Source organism: Trachemys scripta, chromosome 13 (genome assembly GCF_013100865.1).
Source record: "Trachemys scripta elegans isolate TJP31775 chromosome 13, CAS_Tse_1.0, whole genome shotgun sequence".
Classification (NCBI taxonomy): Eukaryota; Metazoa; Chordata; order Testudines; family Emydidae; genus Trachemys; species Trachemys scripta.
Window position 1 is genome coordinate 37,071,384 of NC_048310.1, and position 22,948 is coordinate 37,094,331.

A 22,948-nucleotide genomic window follows, 5' to 3' on the forward strand; every position below is an offset into this window, starting at 1 on the left:
ACCAGCTGCCCCTGCCAGACTCAGACGGGGCTAGAGAGCTGACAGAGGGAAGCTGAGCCACTGGCGGAAGAGAGGAGGGTGTTTGTCTGAGGTCCTGGGATCTTCACCTTTTGGGCCCCAGGAATGGAATTGCTGGGCTCTGGGGAGCTTCACCCCCTCCCCCAGCTGAGACAAGGGCAGCATGCGATCGATGGCCTGTTCCTAGCTGGGGGTGGATTGTAGTGTGTGTGTGTGTGTGGGGGGGGGGGGTGTCGGCTTGCTGTGGGCTGCCCCTTTAAATGTAAGAAGTTGGCTTGCCTGTCGGCTAGGGTCGTACCTCTCTGACGCAGAGCTGCAAAATCCTGGGGTTGCCTGGACCCGTCGGGAGCCCAGGGCAGAGGTGGGGAGGAGCTGCTTTCCTCACAGCCCTCCAATCCCATTTCTGATTCCATCTCCGCTGTGCCCCCTCCCATCCCAGAGCAGTTCTTCGCCCCACGGGCCCACATACAGGGCTCCAGGTCTGGGGAGCCGGCTTCCCTATCCCTGGAGCTGGGAGGCAGGACAAGCAGTGGGGCGGAAGAAGCCCCCTTCATTCCAACAGCACCAGTCCCCCTTTTGTCCAGCCCACCCCCAGCACCTTTGGGTTACCCCCAACCCACAGAGAGACCAAAAACTCTTCCTGTGGGACACGGTGTTTGGAAGAACGATATTGGTGGTTGCTAGTTTTGTCGACCTGGGCCAAGTAAAGTTGAGCCGCACCACACTGGGCAGTGCCATGATGCGGGGACTCAAGATGGAGGGTCTGAGTGTGAGATACAAGCACTCTGCTGTCTCTCTCCTGGAGAGTGCCTGGGTGGTGGTGTTTTGGCTGGAAGCGTCATGCTCTGTCATGTTTCCTCGGTGCATGTGTGCACAGACACACACAATCAGCCGTGTTCTGTATGTAAAGATCCCTGTGTAAGAATACCTGACTACGCCTCTGTTCACCGCCCCTCATGATCAGGGTCCCCTGCCTGTGAGAGAGGCCCTGTTGGGAGAATGATACGTAAGCCAAAGTTTTCAGAAGTGGCCACTGATCTGGTGTGCCCACTTGAGACAAAGGTGCCTTGAGCTGGACGTGCAAAAATGGAGGAACACGAGGTCAGCGGCGACTTTTGGAAAATGTTCACCATCATTTATACGCTGTATAATCTGGAGCTGGAGTGGAAGGACCAGCCCAGTGATTGGGACACTGGCCTGGGACATGGGAGCCCCAGGTTCAAGTTGCTGCTCCGCCATGGGCTTCCTGTGTGACCTTGGGCAAGGCACTTAGCCTCTGTGCCTCAGTTCCCCATCTGTAAAATGGGGTCCTAGAGAGGAGTGGGGCACCTCTGGGATAAAACCACCCATTGAAACATTAGGAAAATGATGTCCTATGGCCAAGCTGGTCACAGGACACACAGACATGTAATCTGAAATTGTTGGCCAGGGAACATGGGGGAGACAGCTGGTATAGCACTGATGAAGACAGGGTATGATAAGAAATGCTATACATATTTGCAAAGTACTGTTCAGTTGCTAGATATCTGTGTAGCAGAGTTCCAGACTCTGCATGGTCTCTGGTAAACAAAGGGGACAAAGCTGATAGTCAAGCTGTGTGGAAGCCAGTTTGTACCTGTAGCTGGAGCTGATCTCTTTTAATGGGAAGCATTTATTGAGAACGACTGTGATGCCACAGATCACAGCACATCCCCTGTTCCTGATCTTTAATTAAAATACACATCTTCACTTGTTTTCTTTCCAAAGGAGCTGTAACAGCTTTCCCCATCTGCTTTCGGATAGTAATGTCTTTCTGCACTTCCATTTTAGTCTTCCATCCCTTTTAAAAACATCAGGAGTAAATTGCTTTTCTGGGAGACGTCTCTTGCGTCGGCGGTAGTTATATACTTATTTTGTTGTTGGCAAGTCTGAATTTGGGTTCATTCACTATGAATTCCGACACTCTTTATTTTCAATTTTTGTTTTATATGTCAGAATTCAAGAGGTGGTGGGGAGAAGTCTCCAGACCCAGGAATGAATAGAGAAGCATTAATCATATGTAAATTGCACCCCTCGGTGGCACTAATATTTTAATCAAAGGAGCTTTTAAATAATACTAAGGTAATAGGTCTACCGTAGGCAAGTCTGAACTGGATTTTTCTTTTTTTAAGATGCACAACGAATAATTGATAAGAGTTTTATTCCCCCGTGGCCTGCCCTCTTTCATCCCATCTTGAATACCTACAGCAAATAATGTCAATAATGTCATCTTTAATAATAGCCTCCTGACAAGAGGCGTCGGCTGAGAAGATGACAGCAGCTTCTTTTCAGGGAGAGAGGCACGTTTTATTTTTAGGAATGAAAGCGGCCATAGAATCATAGAATCATAGAATATCAGGGTTGGAAGGGACCTCAAGAGGTCGTCTAGTCCAACCCCCTGCTCAAATCAGGACCAATTCCCAACTAAATCATCCCAGCCAGGGCTTTGTCATAGGTGGGTGGATTTGTTGTAAAAGCACAAGGGGCCCCGTGAGCCAGGTAAAAACAAGGGGTGAATAGCTGGGCCTATTTGGAGACCCCGGGCTCTGAGGTTCAAAGGGTTTCTGCTGGAGAAAACCAAACCCTAGATCTTGGTGTTCCCAAGCATGGGAAGATTTTGGATCCAGATCTAGAATTCCCTGACCAGGAACGGAACATTGCAGCTCAGTCCCATCTCTATGATCTTCACGAGCAGCTGCTGACCACCGCAATGGGGTTGGTGCTCGATGTGTGGCTCTCCATGGGAGCTTTAGGCCCACGACAGAGACCTGTGGAGGGTACTTCTACACCGCAGATGAAGGTGTGATTGCAGTGAGGGGAGATATACCAGCTTCAGCTAGTGAAGACATGATGGTGCAGAATTCGGCCTAGACTGCCTGCCCCAGTAAAAGCCTGCTGGGGACACTGGGTACCTAGTTGTGTTGCCAACTTCTACTAAGTCTTCACTGCTATCATTACCTGCACCAACTAGATGCAAGCTAGCCCAGGTCTGCCTTCCCACGCTGCAGTCACATCTTAATTTGCAGTTATGACCTACTCCGAGTAGTAGAAATTAGTGCAGTTGAAGCCAGTGAGGCAGCATCAGTTTGCACCAGAGAACTTGGCCCTCTGGTTGCAAATGGCTCCTGATGAGGATGGAGATTTGGAGAAGTCATGTGGTCACCTTTGAACATGCTTTGATGTGTCTTTGATCCACTTCCCCCCACCATTGTCATTGTTCAGTCTCTGAGGCTAATATCCAACTGTAGTTATGGCCACACGGACTTGACCAGAGAAAAGAAGTTATAAGAAACGAGGCAACATTAGTAAGTGGGGTGATTTATTTGTCTGGAACTCTATGGCTAGAGAAAATTGATTTGCACATGAGGAGGGGATCTAGAATGTAGTTCTCTCATCAATTTGTGTGATAGGGCTTGGGGGGTTACACAGATAACTTCCATTGTGGGTAACCTCCCTGCCATATCGGGGGGCAGATGGGGAATAGATTTTTCTAGGATAATTCGCAAATGAACAGAAAGCAGCTGGCTAGCTCTGCCTCTGGTTTTATCAGCATGGTTTGCTTAGTGATTCAAACCTTTGCTTCTCAGGCCGTGGGCCTCAAGAACCATGAGCTGCATGCAGGTGTGGGGAGTGGGTCACGAGCCAGCATCCATTTCTCATCTCAGGTTTTCGGCTGAAACGAGTTTGCCTGGTCACTTTCCAGCCGTGCAGCCTGCCCCTGGCGCCGTTGTCAGTCCAAGTGCCATCTCCTTTGAGGTGCTGTAGAAACCGGAATAAATGATACGAGTGTGGAGCAAAGATGGGGCCGTTGGCAAGCAGCCAGGGGTCATGGTGTGAAATAGGCGGTGGCAAATGGCAAAGGAAGTATCAGTTGAAAACGTTAATGCAGATATTCTAGGCGTGGGGATAGGCGGATGCAGATCTATTGATTTCTATCTGCCCGGCTATCTAATTGGATGTCGTCATTCTAGGCATTTATGATTTGTGAACATCGCCATGGTATGCACTGTCACCGGGTCTGAATCCGCCCCGTTCTCGTTCAGCTTCCCTCCGAGAGGTGTGCCATTTCCTAACACTAAAAAAAAACACCCTGCTTATACCTTTTCCATGGCAACCCAGATCACAAACAATGGAGCTCACCAGCTTTTAAGAGGTGGAAGCAGAAAACAATGTGTGTGTGTGTGTGTGTGTGTGTGTGAGAGAGAGAGAGAGAGAGAGAGAGAGAGAGACGGCATGCACCTGACTTGACACGAAAAGGATTAACAAGCATTGGGAAATGAAAATTACCTTTCAAAGAGAAACTTCAGTTTCCAAATGGCCTCCTTTTTCACTAGCATGCTGGATATGTTGGATAATCCCTAGCAGGCTTGAATCTAATTGCTGACTTAAGTAGCAGAAATAATTGGTGGTCACATTTTATAGGCAATACAGCCCATACGTGACTTTAATATCAAGTATCTTAAAAAACGGGTGGAAACAATAAATGCTGTGGGAAGAGCAGCCTGATTGTATGCTAACAGTCCATGCTGAATACTAAAAAAGGAGGCATAAGCCCCTGGAAGGCACCTTAGGACGGAGGCCTCTGACCTTTCTTCCTCACCCGCAGATTTGCCCAGAAGCCAGCAAGTTGTGAGCTGCTATCACTCCACAGGCCGTCCAATTATTAAAAGACAACCTGGTTCTGAAGTTGCATCTGCTCAGCACATGGAAAAGCCCAGTCTGTCCCCAGCACCCCAGGATCTCCTTCCCTGTACTTAAGTTTTCCCCTCTTTATCCTACAAGCATGAACCCCTTGCCTCAGCCCTCTCTCCCCACTCCCATGGCTTCCTTTGTAAATCCCCAAAGATAGTGGAGGGAAAGAGAAGTGAAGCTGAAAAGCTGGCCCTGTTCATTGGTCTTGAAGGCCCCAGAATCTGTACCTCTGTGCCTCCCTGGTTCTCCATCCTGCTCCAAATTCCGTGTGAAAAGATTTCCATGCCCGTGCTTATCAAATTCTTTGTGTCTCTCTGTTATTGGCTTGTGACAGGGTGGTTCCTTCAGCATGTGATCGCTTTGCACCCCTGACTCCAGGAGTTTATGCTGGGTTCATGGTCCTGCCTTATTTATCCTGGGCATACACTTTGTATGTACGACAGTCTCCAGAGTGAAACTACTCGTGGTCACCTGTATTTGTGGCCATCCTGTGCCTCAACCCAGCTGCAGCCACACCAGGGAACATCTCCAATATCATGAGCTTTCCCCTCTCCGATGTGAACTCACTGTGTGTTACGCAGCCTGCTGAGAAAAGGGCTCCTAGCCACGGGCATGAACCACGAGGCTACTTCATGCTGCAATGTAACTGGAAGGGAAGCTGTTCTTCCTGTAACCGAAGGCTGACTTTCAGTGCTGAAGGCCTTCTGGGGCAGCCAGGCCTATGTTACATGGTCGCCTAGTATCAGGGGGGGAAAGGAAGTTCCCGTGGTAGCTGTTAGTGAGTTTCTTCATGTTTGGGATAGACTCAGCAGAGTGCCCGAGGGCTGAATGGGGCATGGAGACTGGCCTAGTGACTAGAGCCCTAGACTGGGACACTGGAGAGCTGGTGGACCTATTCCTGGCTCTGCCACTGACCTGGGGCAAGTCACTTCCCCGCTCCATGCTTCAGTTTCCCTATCTATACAATGGGGGAAATGATTCTGGGCTCCTTCTTAAAGTGCTTTGAGATCGACAGAGGCCAGGCATTATGTAAGGGTGGGGAGGGGCTCTTCTTTTGGAGGCGAGAATGGTTTTGCATCAGAAGGCTGAGGTGCATTGCGAAGGCCGTTCGGTGACGCATGTCCTACCACCGTCCCGTACTCCACCTGTGCTCTGGGCGAAGAAGGGACGGTAGTTTGCAGGGCTGTCAACCCAGCACTTTTGGCCAGCCCTCACTTCACTCTTACTGAATGTCATTGCGTCATTGTACTTCACCGCTGCCTCATTAGAGGGCTTGGTATTGTTAACCCCTGGATTTTTAAGCACACTCATAATTGTAGCTTATCCATGCTCGCCTGCATTCAGCGCAAGGCTGAGTAAATAACTTAGGGCTCAGGGCAGCAGAAGCCGCGCTGTGGGGCATGGACTAGCTGTAAGTCTTTGCAGTTCATTCCTTAGAGAGCCTAATTCCGATGCCTGGATTCTTCGCCCCCTCCCTCCACCCTCAGTTATCTGATTCCAAGTTCCAGCCCTGACCTCCCGCACTATCTCTGCCCCAATATTCAGGTGCCTGCAATTTCTGCTATGTAATTCCAGTGGGAGAATCCCTGATCCCACAGGGGTTATGCTGCGAGCAGGGTACCATTAAAAACAGAGGATATGGTTCCCCCACGCACACTCATCCCTTTGAGGTTCAGCTACTGGCCACGGAGAAAATTGTTGGCAACTTTATGGTGATACTGAGGTAGGGCCAGCCGGGTAAAGGCTGAAAGTAAGGTAGCCCATAGGGAAAAAATGTTAAGAAGCGGCCAGATGAAAAGAAGAGATGTGAGAAGACCAATCCCCGTGAAAAGCATCTTGGGTCACAGAGCTCTTTTCAAGAGGTGACACAAGGAAATTGCGTTAGGAACAGCTGTGCTCACAGAAAGTCAAGAATTGTTTTGTGACGGCCTTATTATCTCCGATCCCCGGGGAATGGGGCAACACTTCCAGGTGTTGTACAAGCACCTAGGAAGACACAGCCTCTGCCCCAAAGTGCTTGGGCGTTAGCGACAGGCAATGTGTGCGCAGCAGGAGGAGGGGATACAACACAAAGGTAGAGTAAGCAGGAAGATGGCCAGCACGCAATGGGTTAATTCCATATCTTTCCCCGTCTTCATTATATATACACTGTTGCCAACTCACGTGATTTCTTTATTATTATCAGGGATCCTGTGATATTTTTAATTAAGTCCCCAGTGCCCAGAGTTAGGTGATTATTGGAGACTATCAGCTTTCATTTAAAGAAAAAAAAAGTCTCTGGCTGTCATTGTTCTGGAGAAAAGGCTGAAAACATGACCCCCTAAAGGTTCGAAAATCAGAGGGCAAATAGCTAGAATCTCAGCTGCATTATTTAAAAAGCAAAAGAAAACCCACTTGTGATTTTTAAGCCAGTCTCGTGATTGTGGGGGCCACGTCTTGTGATTGTGGCGTGCTTGGGCCTGCCAATGGTGGGCTTGTTTCCCAAATGTTAGTTTGGGGGGGTCGGTGTTTATGAGAGAGATGGGGAGAGGTGCTTGGAATGAGGGAGGGAAGTGGGGAAAGGGAAACTGAAGCACAGTCTTCACTGCAGAGTTACCGCGTTTGTAGATAACGCAAGTTCAGTCCTCTCAGGTTAGCCTAGCTCCCGTGAGCTGCGCAGAGTGATTGGATTACTACGCGGGGGTCATATTAGCATCTGATTCAAGCTGTAGCCTGTGCCCTGGCCGGGCCAGTCGACTTGAGCTAAAAGCACCACCGCACTTGAGTGACGGGGGTTTGGGTGTGGACGGGACTCAAGTTGAGGGCAAGACTGGAGTTATAACGCAAGTTAACTCAGTAGTGTAGACGAGCCCTGAGGGGGAGGAGACTGTGAACTATTTTGGGGGGGCGGTGGCTGTCTCTCGCTGTGTGTCTGTGCAGCACCCAGCTGTCTCTAGGCCCTACAGTAATATAAATAAATAATATGACGAGGAGAGGGGTGAGAACCAGGCTGAGGTACGTGATGGGCTGGGAAGGTGAGGCCAGGTAGCGGTGGGGCTGCTGGTTTTCTGGTGCTCCAGCCTGTTTGGCGTGGGGGACAATAGGCTGTTTAGTCTTTCTCCCACTCGGTGAAGCAAGCGATGCTAAGCCTCTAACCCAGCCTCCTCACTGGGTCCCTGTTGTTCTGAGTAGCCAGCCTCGGAGTCCCTCTCATGAGCTGTTGGGTGAAAAGAAGCCCTTGGGTTGCTTACTCCCCAGTGTAATAAAGCCACGTGAGATCTCTAGAGGGCGGGGCACATGAGGCTACAAACTACGCACATTGCACTGGAAAAACCAGCTGGGGCTTACGTGCTAAGTGACCGCATTGCATGTAGCGAGTGATCAGTCATGGGTGGCATGAGGGAAGGAGAAAGGGCACAGGACGAGCTCTCTTCCCGCTCAGCAGAGACGACGTAGTTCAGTGGTGCCGCCTCAGGGCTGTCTGTGGAGCATAGCTCTGCAGGAGATTTCTCCAGTACGCCTGGGGGTCCTGATCTGATGTAGGGCGGATGTGAAGTGCCCCAGATGGGGATCATAGAATCATAGAATATCAGGGTTGGAAGGGACCTCAGGAGGTCATCTAGTCCAACCCCCTGCTCAAAGCAGGACCAATCCTCAACTAAATCATCCCAGCCAGGGTTTTGTCAAGCCGGGCCTTAAAACCTCCAAGGAAGGAGACTCCACCACCTCCCTAGGTAACCCATTTCAGTGCTTCACCACCCTCCTAGTGAAATAGTGTTTCCTAATATCCAACCTGGACCTCCCCCACTGCAACTTGAGACCATTGCTCCTTGTTCTGTCATCTGCCACCACTGAGAACAGCCGAGCTCCATCCTCTTTGGAACCCCTCTTCAGGTAGTTGAAGGATATCGCTACTAGAGAAAGGGCCGTCCCTCTATTTTGTGGTGTACTCGGCCAGGGGTTCTGGTTCTGATCTCCGTCCAGCTCTGAGCGCAGAGTGGGGGGTTCTGGGCTGGGTTGGCTCCTCCAGTTATTGGCACGCATGCAGTAGCTTGCTCCTCCTGCGTGTGATGTACGGAGGGATAGGAAATGCAAACTCCAGCGTTGTGTCTGCAGAGCCGGCAGCTCCCGTCTGCTGGTCCCATCCTCATTCTCTGGCACATACTGCGTGGGAGGGTGACAAGGGGCGTCTGAGGCTGCTGGGACAGTTACCAAGGTGGGGCGACAGGAGGAAAACGAGTCCCAAGTGTGATTTGGGGTAGCGATCAAACACCACAGTGACGGTATGTCTGGGCGAGGAGAGAGAGGGCATGTCCCAGTCTGCAAAGGAGAGGGGTCGCTGACCTTCTGTGTTGGGAGTGGGAGGGGCTGTGGAGAGAGCTGCTTCCCCCAGAGGTTGATCTAAACCTGATGTAGCAACCAGGTTCCAATGGAGCCTACAATTGTCTGTAGAAAACGTACTTGCTTTGTGAAGTGACTGGAGCATGATGGAGCCCCGTGCTTCTCCACCGACAGCCCCCCATGCGTGCACGCAAGTGGCACAATGCCCCAGACGCTTCACCCCACTGCTCTGGCGTCGGCTGCCAAAGTTGGGTCTGTTTGGGCCACGACGGGCTTTGCAGGATTCGAGAGGAGCCCAGGCCCTTGTGCTGAAAGGAGGCAGGGAGTCCTGGGAGTTTGCAATGAGAACCCAGAGTCTCAGATAGTGCGGGGGAAGTGGGTCACTTCGACCCTCAAACAGTAGAAGCAAATGTGCCGTCAGGATGGGCATTGAATGCAACCAAGTGACATTTCATCAGCTTGCCGTATGGTGTAAGGGTTGTCAGACAGCATTGGTCCAGTTAGTCCAGCAGGCAGTCATTGGCTGTGGCTTCAGAAGGCGGTGGGAATAAAGTATCTGGCCAGATATGCAGTGCCGAAGGCAGGAGGAAAATGCCCTCCCAACCCTTGGTTGAATGCAGGGGGAAGAATTTTTGTGTCTATTCATGTGGATACCAGTCATGGGGCCAGATTCCCACAGGTGCCGATTGGTACCTATTGGGGTTTACAGAACCATCTAAGCAGGTTAGGTGCTTAATTCCTATTGATTTTGAGGTGAGTTAGGTACCTAACCTGCTTTAGATGGTATTATAGACACCTATCTGCATCTGTAGGCCCCTAAACGCCTTTGGAAACTTGTCCCCCAGTCACATTGATGGAATTGCTGATGCCTTTTCATCTGGGGCGATTGCTTTTGTAAGACTATTCTTGGGAAAATAATCCTGCGAGTTTTCATTTGATTGCACATTAGGGGAAGGTTTGTGCGGCCATCCTGAAATCTCCGAGTTCCTGTTTATCACAGCTGGCCATCGGATCAGGATCTGGAAACAGCGTGGTGACTCAGATGGCCTGCATTGCAGTCCTTGATGAGCCTGGGGCCAGGGGATTTTGACACCATCTCTGGGAGTTAGGCACCTGTTTCCATTGAATTTCAGTGAGAATTGTGTGCCCTGCTCCTTAAATCCCCTTTGAAAACCACAGCCTGAGTGCCTAAGTAATCCTTGTCTAATAACAGCTCCTCTAGTGACCTGCTGCACTGGGCTACGTCATGGTAGTATGGCACAATAAAAGGTAGACTCTTGGGGAAATGTTCCTGGTTAATGGAATGCCAAAATAACGGAAGCATATTTACAGCTGGATTTTTGTAGCCTGAGGGCCTGATTCTCTCTTGATGGTGTAAATCAGGAATAACATACACAGGAGTAACTTCAAGTAACACTGAAGTCGGTAGAGTTATGCCGCTGTGAAAGGAGACGGAGACCCATGGGTGGTGGGTCTCCTGTTAGGTGTAGAGCTTCAGAAGAGGATCTGAGTATTAAGCAATTTCCATTGACCCAGGCTGAAAAGTGAAAGGGAGAAAGGCAGTGAGGAGATGAGAATTTCATTTCGGTCCAACAAGGAGATAGATAGCTACGACGTCCCAGGATCTGCTGCTCTCCACCAGCTCTGATCATGTGTCCTTGCCGGATTGCTCTGCCGTAATCCCAAGGATGATCTTATCCGATATCCCTCATTTCACTTAGCCTTTGAAATATCCTGTTGATATAACGTTTGATGAGCTTTTCTCCCTCCTCCTCTCCTGCATGCCTTTTAGTGCTCATCTCTGATCCCATTGCCGATTTCACAGGGAGAAAGAACAAAGGGAAACAGATTTTTTTTTTTAACATGCATTGAGGCAAATTCTGCCCTGTTTTATGACTGAAGCGGGTAGAGTTGTATGGGGAGGAAATCAGCACCAAGTCCAGCCCGTGGTGTTTTGTACATTTACTCCTTGCTCATAGGAATTGCCAAACCAGATCAAACCCAGTGTCCCGTCTCTGACAGTGGCCGGTGTCAGCAGGTGCAGAGGAAGGTGTAAAACCCTCATCATTAGAAATTGTCTCAAGCCCCGAAGCACGAGGATAATATCCCTTCCAAAATTTTTGTTGCCATGAATTTTGATAACGCTGGATATGCTTGATATCCAGACAAATATCCCTTTTAAAAACTTGTTACGTTCTCTGCAGCTGCAGATGTGTCGGTGTGTGTGTATTTATAACTACACAGCTGTCAGATTCATGGTTCCCTTGTGTTAGCTGGTGCCCTCTGATCCCTAATCACGTAGCAAAATCCACATTGCAAACTGGATCTTTTCAGTAGAGTGTAAAATAATCCAGGCTTTTTCTATTGCCAGATTAGCTTTATTTTAAGTGTTTGGAGGCTGAGGGTTGGCTTCCTAAATCTCTCTGATAATACAGCATTACCAACCTCAAGGATTCAGAAATCACAAGTGATTTAAATAATCATATGATTGCAGAAAAAAGAGGTTCTTTTTCATTATTTCAGTTTTTTGAGCCCTTAGGGGTCATCTTTTCAAGCTCTTCTCAGCAGCCAGGAGGACTAGAAACATCCTTTATTCTTTTGTAGATGAAAGGTGAGATTCTTCACAAAATTCCCTGCCTCCAGAAGCTGTGGCTTTAAGGAAAACATTCGCTATAACAGAACACATGAAAAATGCAGTTTGGGGAGGACTGAAACTATTCACGAGTTTGGGTCGAATCTGGTGAATCATTTCAGCCACACACAAAAAAGAAGAAAAACCTGAAAACAAACATTTCAAAAAGGGTTGAAACGGTTGGTTTAGACTTTTGTTTCGAATGACATTTTCAAAACGAAATGCTGGCTTGAAATGACAGTGTTAGAACAAAATGTTGATTTGAACATATATTGCAAATGTGATGTTCGACCCCAATGAATATATAATTTCTGTTCACAAGAAAACAGATTTTTCTGGTTCGGCTGAAAATCCGTGATTCACTCAGCTCTGGTGGCCAGTAGCAGCTGCTCCAGAGGAAGGAGTAAGAACCTCACAGTAGGCACAAGTGGGGTAATCTGCTCATAATGAAATATACTTCCTAGCCCCCATTGGGTAGGAGTTAATTTATGCCCTGAAGCATGAGGGTTTATATCCATTTCAAAACACTTGTTATTAAAAAAAAATAGCATTATTGTGAGTCTGAATTTTCTTGTTACTTACATAAACTTCGTGTCCTTTTTTGAATCCTCTTAAACTCTTAGGCTATGTCTACACTGCAATAAAAAACCCACAATACCGAGTCTCAGAGCTCAGGTCAATTGAGTGGGACTCGCAGGGGTCAGGCTGCAGGGCTAAAAATAGTAGTGTTGACGCTCGGGCTGGAGCCCAATCCCTGGGACCCGCCCCCCTCGCTCCTGCCCACGCCTGAATATTTACATCACAGTTTTGAGCCCTGTGAGCCCGAGTCAGCTGACCTGGGCCGACGGCGGCTGTGCCGTGGGTCTTTTATCTCTCTGTAGACGTATCCTTAGCATCAGTGATAATTTGTTAGCAATGAGTTTGCGGCTGATCTGTGTTTTTCTTAAACTGGGGCTGGAACCGTGGGACCCATTTTTAATAAGTCAGGGTGGGTCACTTATTCACCTAATACATGTACTTCCTTTCGTCTTAGCTGTTCTGAGTGCCCGTGGGCCCCACCCCATTTGTCCTAAGATTCCGCCCCCCTCCAAAGTTCCCCCAAGCGGGGAGGGGCTCAGATCTGGGTGGTTTGATCCAAGCCCATGTCTGATCAACATAGCGCAAGTCAGCTGTGAATATCACACACGGATGTATTGTATTAATTTCGCCAAGGGCGTCAGCATAGCCCAGTCGCTGGCCAGCGTTAAATAAAGTCTGGGGTTGGGTATACAGAGAGTACCGTGGCAAAAACACCATTAAACATCCTTTGAGCCTTTTATTAAAGATACAGAAAAGAAGGGGAAACAGTTAAAGCATTTGAAATGTAAAGTGGTGAGTCAGGCTTCCCTTTTTAACAGCATTTCTTGTTCCCTTTCCCTGTAGCTAGAGAGAGTTTGAAAAGGAACCCCCACCCCTCTTTCTGACACACTCTTCGATGGTATCAAAGATAGTAACAACTGTACTTTTGGGGCAAAGAGAAATTGGTTGAGATGGGCTGGAGCTGCTGTTAAATTCAGTTTTTGAAGGAAAAGCTCCCTTGTTTGACAGGGTCCAGATGGTAAAGACGGTCATCCCAGGTGGTGGTTGGAATTCAGCTGAAACCAGTAGGGGGAAGCAATGTAATCTGGCTCCCACTCTCTGGCCCGGTCTGGCTCCCACTCTCTGACCCTGATCTCTCAGGGTCAGGGTGAAAAAGGCCTGAGGTGCCAAGAAACAGTGGGGGTGGAGCCATGATGCTGCAGCAGTCTCTGTCTTTTCTTCCCAAGAGTTTCGCCCCCCCTCCCAAAAAGTCTCTTTCCCACAAAGGGAATGGTGGGTGGCATAGCCCATCCCCTGATAATTTTGTCCACCAATTAGGTCTAATATCCAACCCACCCGTTTTGGGTTCATTAACTTCCAGCTCCATGTCATCTGTTTTTAAGAAGCATAATTTCAATAGTTCTTGGATTGTATCAACGTGGCCTTTTTGGTTTAGACTAAAATAATTTCTCTCTCTGGTTCTCTTGCACGTATTTAGAATATGCTTTAATATATGTTACTGTGATAAATTTTTACAGATGAACTCACAATTAGGGTCGATTGGTAGGCCCAGTTACCACAACAGACCCTCCTTGGAGCCTCCTTCCCTAGAAAGGGCACCAGTGCCCAGCCAGCTAATGACTGGATGTTTCTGTAGAAGAGGATGGAAGAACAAAAGCAGGATTTCAATGGTGCTTACAAATAACTTCAGACAAAACCATTAACTTTTCACACCAGCTTAGGATCTTAAAGGGGCGTGAGATAAAAAAGCCTGTGAGCAGAGTGTGTGGAGTTCATTATAATTATGGGCATGTTTGAATCTGTACGGTTATAATCGGTGGTGGTTTTGCATGGAATTAAATCTTTTGATATTAAATGTTCTCTATTAGCCAGCACGCAAGACATATCAGCTGCGAGATGCATCAGCTTGAGTGATTCAGGCTCTGAATAGGACAGCTGGTTCTCTGGTGATTAGGGTGACCTCTGAGCATTTAATGTTGACCCTCAAAACATCTCACTTCCCCCTCAGATACGTTTCCTCCAGATCTTGCAGCGTTGGTGGAGAAGAGACAGTCCTTGGTTATAATGAATGTTAAAAGGACGCTGTATCAAGGCTGCTGGACACAGTCAGATCTTTTGGTTCTCTCTGGCTCTCATACTTCCAAGGGGACTAACATGGCCAATGCTGACTTTTGTCACCATCGGGGCCTCCCTAAGTCCAGGCCTGGAGTGAGTCCACGTGGAAGGGACGGCTGATTGCACTCTAGGACTTGCATGTCCTTTCGTTGCATACAGATCCATGCAGGCCATCCGATAGGTGTTATGGAGTTGTGACCCTTGCAAAATACTTCAAAAACTATGGCACTTCCCTTTTACCCGCCCAGGAGCCACTCTGACATTGGAGAACTTCCGAGGGAGGGAACAGAATGAAAGGGTGCCGTCAATTCTGACAAAGATTAGAATGCAGCAGCTGATTTAATAACACTGGCCATCAGGAGCACGTCACTCCATTAATCTCTTTGCTTCACGAGCTACCCTCCGAACACAGAGTCAGATTCAGGGCCCTCTGTTGCATTGGCTCAGAGTTCTGGACCTTACTGCTTTCTCAGCAAAGAGCTAAAGCTCACTGGTTCAACTCAGCTTTCCCGTGATAGGACAGTGATGGGAGGGAGAGGCATGTTCCAAATCCAACTGAAGGTGACGCAGAAGTTTTTTTCACCCTACCTATAGTTGTGGGGGACGTCAGAGATTTTGCGTCTCCATCTTGACAACTGCAAAGTTTTGACTAGTGGATCACCTTTTGGCGATGGACAGTCTGACTGAATTCAAGCTGCCTCCTCCTGGAGAGCATTGGGTATCTCTCACTCCATCTTCAAGAATAGGACTGCTCAGATCCATGGCTACAGTATCCGAGAGGCTCTGGGGATCTTTTGGCTAAGTCTGACTAGGTTTCGTTGACGGAGTTTTGGGATGTACCTGTCTGATGGACCTTTGTAAACGCCATGGGGGAGAGCTTGGTTCTGATACTGGTGAGGCTATTTAATGCTTCTCTTTTTTAAGGCAAGATGCCACTTATCCCATAAGCGGTTAGTCTTGACACTAACCAATATCCACCATGTCTTGAACCTCCCTCTGTGGGGAAGGTTACTGAGAAGATCAATAGTAGCAGGTTTACACTAGCATCCTCGAAATTCTCCCAGTTTCCTTGTAAATCTGGTATCTCTCTAGCATGGAGACCGCACCGGACTTTTGGTTCCCCTGCCATCTATGTTCATTTGCTCAGACAGTTCAGTAGTTCTTGATATGCTTGACCATGAGGACATAAGTGGATGGGATTGCTTTCGAATAGAATCTGCTCATGCCTCTCAGCACCCCTGAGAGGGAATCACTGATCTTCTCTGAGAGCTCTCTTGTGGGGTTCCCTCACCCATCCCGGCTGATGGGTGCCAGGCTGCTGGGGAAGACTGATGGTTAGATATTTGGGCTGCCGCAAATGCTGATTTGTTTGCTGATGACCCTCAGCTCCCTTTGTCATAGAAGCTGGATTCTACACTCTACTTGCTTTACCCAGAGCCCTTTGATGAACGTAGGGTGAACTGAGCTTGATCCAGACAACAGAGGTGATGCTGGAAGGAAGGGGGCAAATGTCTGGAGGTATTGAGAGGCTGGGAGTGAGCTCTCTGTGAAGAGGGGCATAACAGGCCTTAGTCTTAGCAGATTGCAATCCTGAGGTCTTATTGGAGCCATTCGTGTTCTTGGTCTCCAAAGGTGCCTCATAACACTGTCATCTTCAGCTGATCTGGAAGCTGCTTGGCCTTCCTCTCTGAAGTGGACCGTACCACAATTATCCACTTCCAGGCTGGCCTGCTGAAATGAGCTTTCTTGGGGTTACCTTTGAAAGCCTATTTCACCTAAGGCCCAGTTCAGCAAGGTGCCAAGTCCCTTCAAAATCCCATCGATTTCAATGAGCGTGATGGGTACTCAGCACCTTGCAGGACCAAGCCCCTGGTAGAGAATGCAGCTGCCTGGTTATTAAATGAGCCAGGACAACGCGAGCATCAAATGCCTGTGCTCTGTGTTCTGCACTGGCTTCCTAGTGACCTTCCGGGGCAATTCAAGTGGTCTTGTCTACACAGTGGCTCTGGTCCCTGATAGCTGCCAGACTCCTTTATACCCCACTGAGGCAGTAACAGACTACTAGACTGCTCTTGCTGTCTTCCCGGATAGCTGAACCCCAGAAGGCAGGCCCCAGGGCCTTCTCAGAGGGGAACCCTTACTTGGAACTCTCCAAAGCTTGAGTCTGGTTCCCTTTAGGAAGCTGTGCAAGATACATCAGTAAGTGTCATTGCAGTTGACAAGGAATGGTAGCTGGAGTGAGGCTCAGCCTTGTTTGGTAGCTGCATCAGTTAAGCAGTTTGAAGCTTGTCTCTTTAATGTTCATAACCAAACAGCATACGGTAGGGAGTTACAGTAACTCCTTGCTTAACGTTGTAGCTCTGTTCCTGAAAAATGGGACTTTAAGCGAAACGATGTGAAGCAAATCCAATTTCCCCATAAGAGTTAATATAAATGAGGGGGTTAGGTTCCAGGGAATTTTTTTTCACCAGACTCTATATACACACACACACACACACAGAGTATAAGTTTTAAACTAACAAATAATACTGGTACACAGTGATGATGCTTGTGAAACTTGGTTGAGGTGGAGGAGTCAGTGGGTGGGATATTTCCCAGGGAATGCCTTACTGCTAAATGATGAACTAGCACTCGGCTGAGCCCTCAAGGGTTAATTCTCACACTCTATAAGGCAGCAGGAATGGAGGGAGGGGGACAGCATCGCAGACAGAGACACACACCGTGTGTGTGAGAGAGAGATGCACATTTCCCCTTTAAGTACGCTGACCCTACTCTTAAGTACACTGCCTTGTTAATTAGATCAGCAAGCTGAGACTGCAGCTGCTGCCACAAGCTCCCTCTGTCCTGAGCCCTGTCATGTGCCCCCCCTGCTCTATGGAAGATGGGGTAAGCAGGATGCAGGAGCAGGGGGAGGGGGACACCCTGACATTAGCCGCCTTTTTCCTCTCTCCCCCGCACAGCAAGCAGGAGTCTCGGGGAGCAGCTCCAAGGCAGAGGGCAGGAGCAGCACATGGCAGTTGGGGGAGGGACAGCTGCAATTGCTAGCCTGCTGGGCAGCTGCTGCACAGGGAACTTAGGGGAGGGGGGAGCTGATAGGGGGCTGCTGGTCCACCCTGGTTCCAAGCCCCCACCAGCTAGCTGCAACGGGCTGCTCTTCCTGCAAGCAGTGGACAAAGCAGGCGGCTGCCAAACAAGGTTAGAAGGGAGCATTGCACAACTTTAAACAACCATGTTCCCTAATTGATCAGCAACGTAACAACAACGTTAACCAGGATGACTTTAAGTGAGGCGATACTGTATGTCCATGAATAGATGCATACATATGAGCAAAGATAGCACCAGTAATTATACTAAAAAATACAGGTGCTACCAACCCTCATGCTTCAGGGCATAATCCAATCACCAGGTGGGGTCAGGAAGAAATTTCCCCTTCCTGGGAAAGCATTGCAAAATTAAGCATATCACTGTGAGTTTGTGCCTTCCATCAAACACATGGATTTGGGTGTTACTAATAAACTAGACAGTATGGGTCCCATTGGTCTGATCTAATCATTGGTCTGGGTAGGTCTGTGTCAGTAAGCCTTTTCTAAGCTCAAATGAACTGTTTTTTACTTATATGGGGTTTGTTTCTCATGAAGAGAGTGAGTCTGGTCTGAAATACAGTCAAACCCTGGCACATGGGCTCAGTCCTCTGTGTTTTACTGGCAATTTAGGGCGTACCAGAAGCAGCCAAATGAAAGCTGACTTGAATGGGATTTCTCCATTTCTGCACCAAAGTTTTGCCTTAACTAGAAGTGACACAGAGAGCAGGGCCTCTGTCTCAAGCTGTTACATCTCCGCTGGCAGCGCTGGAGGTTGATAGGAGAGAAATCACGGCTCTCGCTCTGTCAGGTAATCTCTTCCGGCCTGCTTAAGGAAGGGGGGAAGAGCTCAAATGCTTGTGCATCACTGAGTCATCTTGCACCACTTGGAATGACGTTGTCATGGAAATGTCATAAGCAAATTCACATCCACCTTGAGGGTGTCCGACCTCTTTGCAATTGCACAGCCATTTTCACTGGGGTGTGTGTGTGTGTGTGTGTGTGTGTGTGTGTGCACGTACACACACACACACACACTCTCACTCACACAGAACTGCATGAAATAGTTCTGATGCTGGATATGACTCACCCTAGAACTGCATGACATTGTCCTGGTGCTGAATATAGCGAGCGATGGCTGTAAGTCCAGGGGAGTACTCACCAAGGACGTGGGGCTAGGGTTATTTGACTTCCTGGAGTTTACACGGAGGATGATGTTGGCCCAAGGCGTAGAGGCCTAGAGCAGGGGTCAGCAACCTTTCAGAAGCGGTGTGCTGAGTCTTCATTGATTCACTCTAATTGAAGGTTTCGCGTGCCAGTCATACATTTTAACGTTTTTAGAAGGTCTCTTTCTATAAGTCTACAATGTATAACTAAACTATTGTTGTGTGTAAAGTAAATAAGGTTTTTAAAATGTTGAAGAAGCTTCATTTAAAATTAAATGAAAAGGCAGAGCCCCCCGGACCGGTGGCCAGGACCCGAGCAGTGTGAGTGCCACTGAAAATCAGTTCGCGTGCCGTTTGGGTTTTTTTTCTTTTAGAAACAATGGACTGACCCAGTGGGAGTGGGGAAGGTTGACCGTAGACAGTTGAATTGGAACCACGTGGTGTTTGCTCGCTGCTATAGCATCAGGAGCTGGCTATGACAGTCACCCCCAGGCAGAGGGTCGGCACACAGCCCGTGGACTCCTGGTGGGATCCCAAAGTTTGGTGCACATCTACATTGCAATTTTACAGCCGCATAAGCCAGCCGCGGCTGTTTAATTGCAGTGTAGACATACCACTCAGGCCATTGTAAACCCTTTATTGAGAGCTGGAGTGATACTCGGGTCATTTGCTGGCTTTCTGCTCACGGCGATTTTGCCCTCGGTGAATAGAATGGATGGAAGTTGCGTAGTCCAGTCAATGGCATAGCAAGCTGGGGAGATGTGGACTGTTTAGCACAGTGGCTCGGTAATGGGCTATGGAGAAGAGCAGCGTGTAAATTACCAGGTTGGGTTTGTCTGGGTTTTGGCTCATGTTGCTTCTCTCACCCCTTGAGCAAAGTTGAATCTTGAACTCCCTGTGATGGAGGCAAAACTCGCACTGAAATGGGGCAAATTTTGTTAATAACAATCTCTAGCTCTTCTCATCAGTGCAGCTCAAAGTGCTTTATACAGGAGGCCAGGATCACTGTCCCCATTTTACAGAGGGGAAAACTGAGGCACAGAGACTGAGGCCCCCAGCAGGCCAGTGGCAGAGTCTCAGTCTAGTGCAGTATCCACTATGCCACACTGCCTCCCCAAAGCAATTGAACACTGCAGATCCCAGGGGCTCACAAGAATTGGTTTCACCCAGTGGCTCCACTAATGGTTCTGCTACAGTTATCGAATATTTATCAAATGTCCACTTAACAAAGATTAAACGGCCACAGCTCTGACCTGTTTGTCTTAATGGAACAAACACAGGCAACGAGCAATACAAGAGGAAGGGAAGAGGGTGAGAGTGAATAAAGATCACGAGAATTGTACTAAGTTTCATAGGAGACTCGGGACCAGTTGTGCAAAGGTGCATTTGGAACGCTTTGAAAACAGACCAGCTTCTAGGCGGGTGATACCTGGGAACTAGATAGTTCTTAGAAGCCAGGAGATGGGTGCGGTAGAGGGTGCTAACCCAGGGGTGGCTTCAGTCTCAGGGCTTTCCTCCGGGTGAGTCAGCCATTGTCAGTGGAGATGTGGGTAGGCTGGGAGCAAATGTCCAGAGAGTCAGTGAGGAAACCGTAAGGGAGGTGGCTGGGTGGGCGACCAGTGACCAGGAGAGATGTTGGCTTGAGGCGCTTCCTCATGGAAGGGTGGTTGCAGGAGTGTAAAGCAACTTGGAGGAGACCGAGTCTCCTGGCGAATGAGGGGGAGAGAGGTCTGAGGAGGTGAGTAAGGGGCCTACAGGGCTTCGGAGCAGTGGGTTGATGGAGGATGGGTATAGCTGGATGGGATGGTGGATCGTGAGGAGACACTGGCCCAAATTTTCTGAAATAGGAGCCTAAAGTTAGGTTGCAAAGTTTATGTTCAGGCACCTCCGGGTGGGATTTTCAAAGTGATATAGGAGCGCAAGTCCCATTGAAAGTGAATCTCATTGAGAGTCAGTGGCGCTTATGCTCCTAAATCACTTAGGCTCTTGACATGCCCGTGTCATATGGGAAAGACATCAGCAATCTCTCAGCACTGCAATCGCCCACTCATGTGGGCTGGGGCTGTGTTCGTGTTAACCCTTTCCTCTCCCCATCGAGCAAGTCTTTGCGGGGGAGTGCACGGGGCTGGGAGAAGCCTGGAGCCCATAACCTACCTGTAGCGCCGCGTCTGATTTCACTCTCGGCTCTGTCTCCCCAGCAATACTTCATCCTCCTGATCATCACGGACGGCGTCATCAGCGACATGGACGAGACGAGACACGCCGTGGTGCAGGCCTCCAAGCTGCCCATGTCCATCATCATCGTGGGGGTGGGCAACGCGGACTTTGCAGCCATGGAGTTCCTGGATGGGGATAACCGCGTGCTCCGGTCGTACACCGGCGAGGAAGCCATGCGGGACATTGTGCAGTTTGTTCCCTTCCGCGAGTTCCGCAGCGTAAGTGCAGGAGGCTTTGCTGTGCCTGCCAGACCCAGTCTGTTTCCAGTACGGTGTAAGTCAGCTACAGAGACTCATCCCAGGGGGAACCTGCCCCAGAGCTGGCGTGCTCTGTTTATTTCCCCAGTTAAAGAGGAGGGGAGAGGCTCATACGTTTAGTGCTGTAGAGCATTCTAGGTACTTAGGCTGTGTGGTGCAGCTGGTAGCACGCCCAGCTCAGAGTCCGAGGCCTCCTGCTAGACTGGGAGTCCTACGCAGTTCTCACGTGGTGCATCGCTGCCGATGAGACGTTGGGGACGTTACTGGCATTTTCCAGACTGCCAGCAAAATCGAAGCGCAGATAAGCGTGAGTCTGGGCAGCAAGGCTTGCCACTTGCATCTGTTTTGCAGGCCGGAGCAAAGAGAGCGTAAGTGACGCTGCCCAAGCTCACAAAGCAGGTTGGTGGCAGCGCTGGGGTTATAACCCGGAATCCCTGACTCCCAGACCTGGGTCATAACCACTAGGCAATTCTGCCTCCTCTGCATGGAGGCTTTTCAGACTCCGTAGGGGCTAACGTGAAGTTCCTGCTGTCCAGCGAGCAATCCCGGACAATAGCGCTGTGAGGATAGTCCCAGTGTCCGGGCCACCATCCCTTCTCCCTTCAGAGCAGCTGCTGCTGGCCGAGGCTGTGTGAGAGCTATTAGCGAGTGTGTACTGCCCACGCAGTCACTGCAGGGTGACCGTCTGACTCAACTCTCTAAGTGCTTTGGGATGCCGGGAGAAAGAGAGGCAGGATACCAAGGCACATTCTCTAATGTATCAGCCCCGCTGGCCTCCATTGTAGTGGGGAGTGGGCGTGATCTAAAGCCACCGTGGCAACAGTTACCTTCTCTACCAGCACCTGGGCTTGCATGAAAACCTGGTAACCGTAGGTGGGCCTACACCCACCCTGGTAATTGTACATGGGCCTTAATACCAGCCCAGGGACCCGCGGGGGCAGCTGCTGGGCACAAGAAATCATTGGGCCTCTTTGTTCTTTTTTTATACAGGCACCTAAAGAAACTTTGGCCAAAGCGGTGTTGGCAGAACTCCCCCAGCAAGTCGTTCAGTATTTCAAGCATCAAAATCTGCCTCCCCTCAGCTCGGAGCCAGCGTAGCGCTGGGAGCCTCGGTGTTGTCTGCATGTTGCCGGTTTCCGGAGGGTGCATGTTTCACATGCTTTTAAACCTTTGTACTCTTTTAATTTAATTAGTTTATTTTATTAAAAACTTTCCAACCCGGAGAAGCAGCTGCATTGGCGTCGTACGTTCCCGGGCCAGGGTAACAGTCATGGGCAGAACGGAGACCTCTCCTGCCTCCCTCCAGTCACTTTTAAGTATTGAAGGTACTTTGTATAATTTCAGTGGAATGGGTTGAAAATTTTTACAGATCAGAACTTGCTTTTTTTCCAAACAACGAAATGCTTAATATATTACCGCCCATTCCTGTGTATAGATCATGTATCTGTGCTGTACCCATAACCCTCTCATGCTCTATGGTCATTTTTATACTGTGTACATGTTATATTTGTTATACTCAGGTTAATAAAGAAACTCAGATATTTAAAAGCCAGGCCTGGGTCTGTTGTTTGGGTCCAATGCAGAAAGGCCTCGTACTCCCTGTACAACATTTAATGCTGGCTGCCTTGCTCTGCTGGGGTAATAGTGCGAACATCTTACTCCTCCTTGGCATAGGTGCCAACTTTCTCCGGCGCCGGTGGATGCCCCCACCCCTGGCCCCACCCTTTTCCCCTTCCCGACCCCACCCTTGCCCTGCCCCCATTCCAACCCCATCCCCAAAGTCCCCGCCCTAACTCCTCCCCCTCCCTGCCCCTATTGGATCCCTTCCGCAAATCCCTGCCCCAGCCCCGCCTC

General features: G+C 49.2%; 1 protein-coding gene and 1 non-coding gene across 2 annotated transcripts in view; both read left to right on the forward strand.

The window, feature by feature from the left end:
• The window catches only part of CPNE2 (copine 2), a gene marked incomplete in the record, with an annotated part of 162,374 nt that extends 139,732 nt beyond the window's left edge, over positions 1 to 22,642 (forward strand). The window contains 2 exon segments of the mRNA XM_034788382.1: positions 20,819 to 21,055; positions 22,085 to 22,642. Coding sequence (XP_034644273.1) covers positions 20,819 to 21,055; positions 22,085 to 22,192 — 345 coding nt within the window.
• On the forward strand, positions 8,731 to 8,872 carry LOC117886878. The gene has a single exon (XR_004648082.1). It is a non-coding gene; the product is annotated as a small nucleolar RNA SNORA57 (small nucleolar RNA).
• Positions 22,643 to 22,948: the final 306 nt, after the last annotated feature.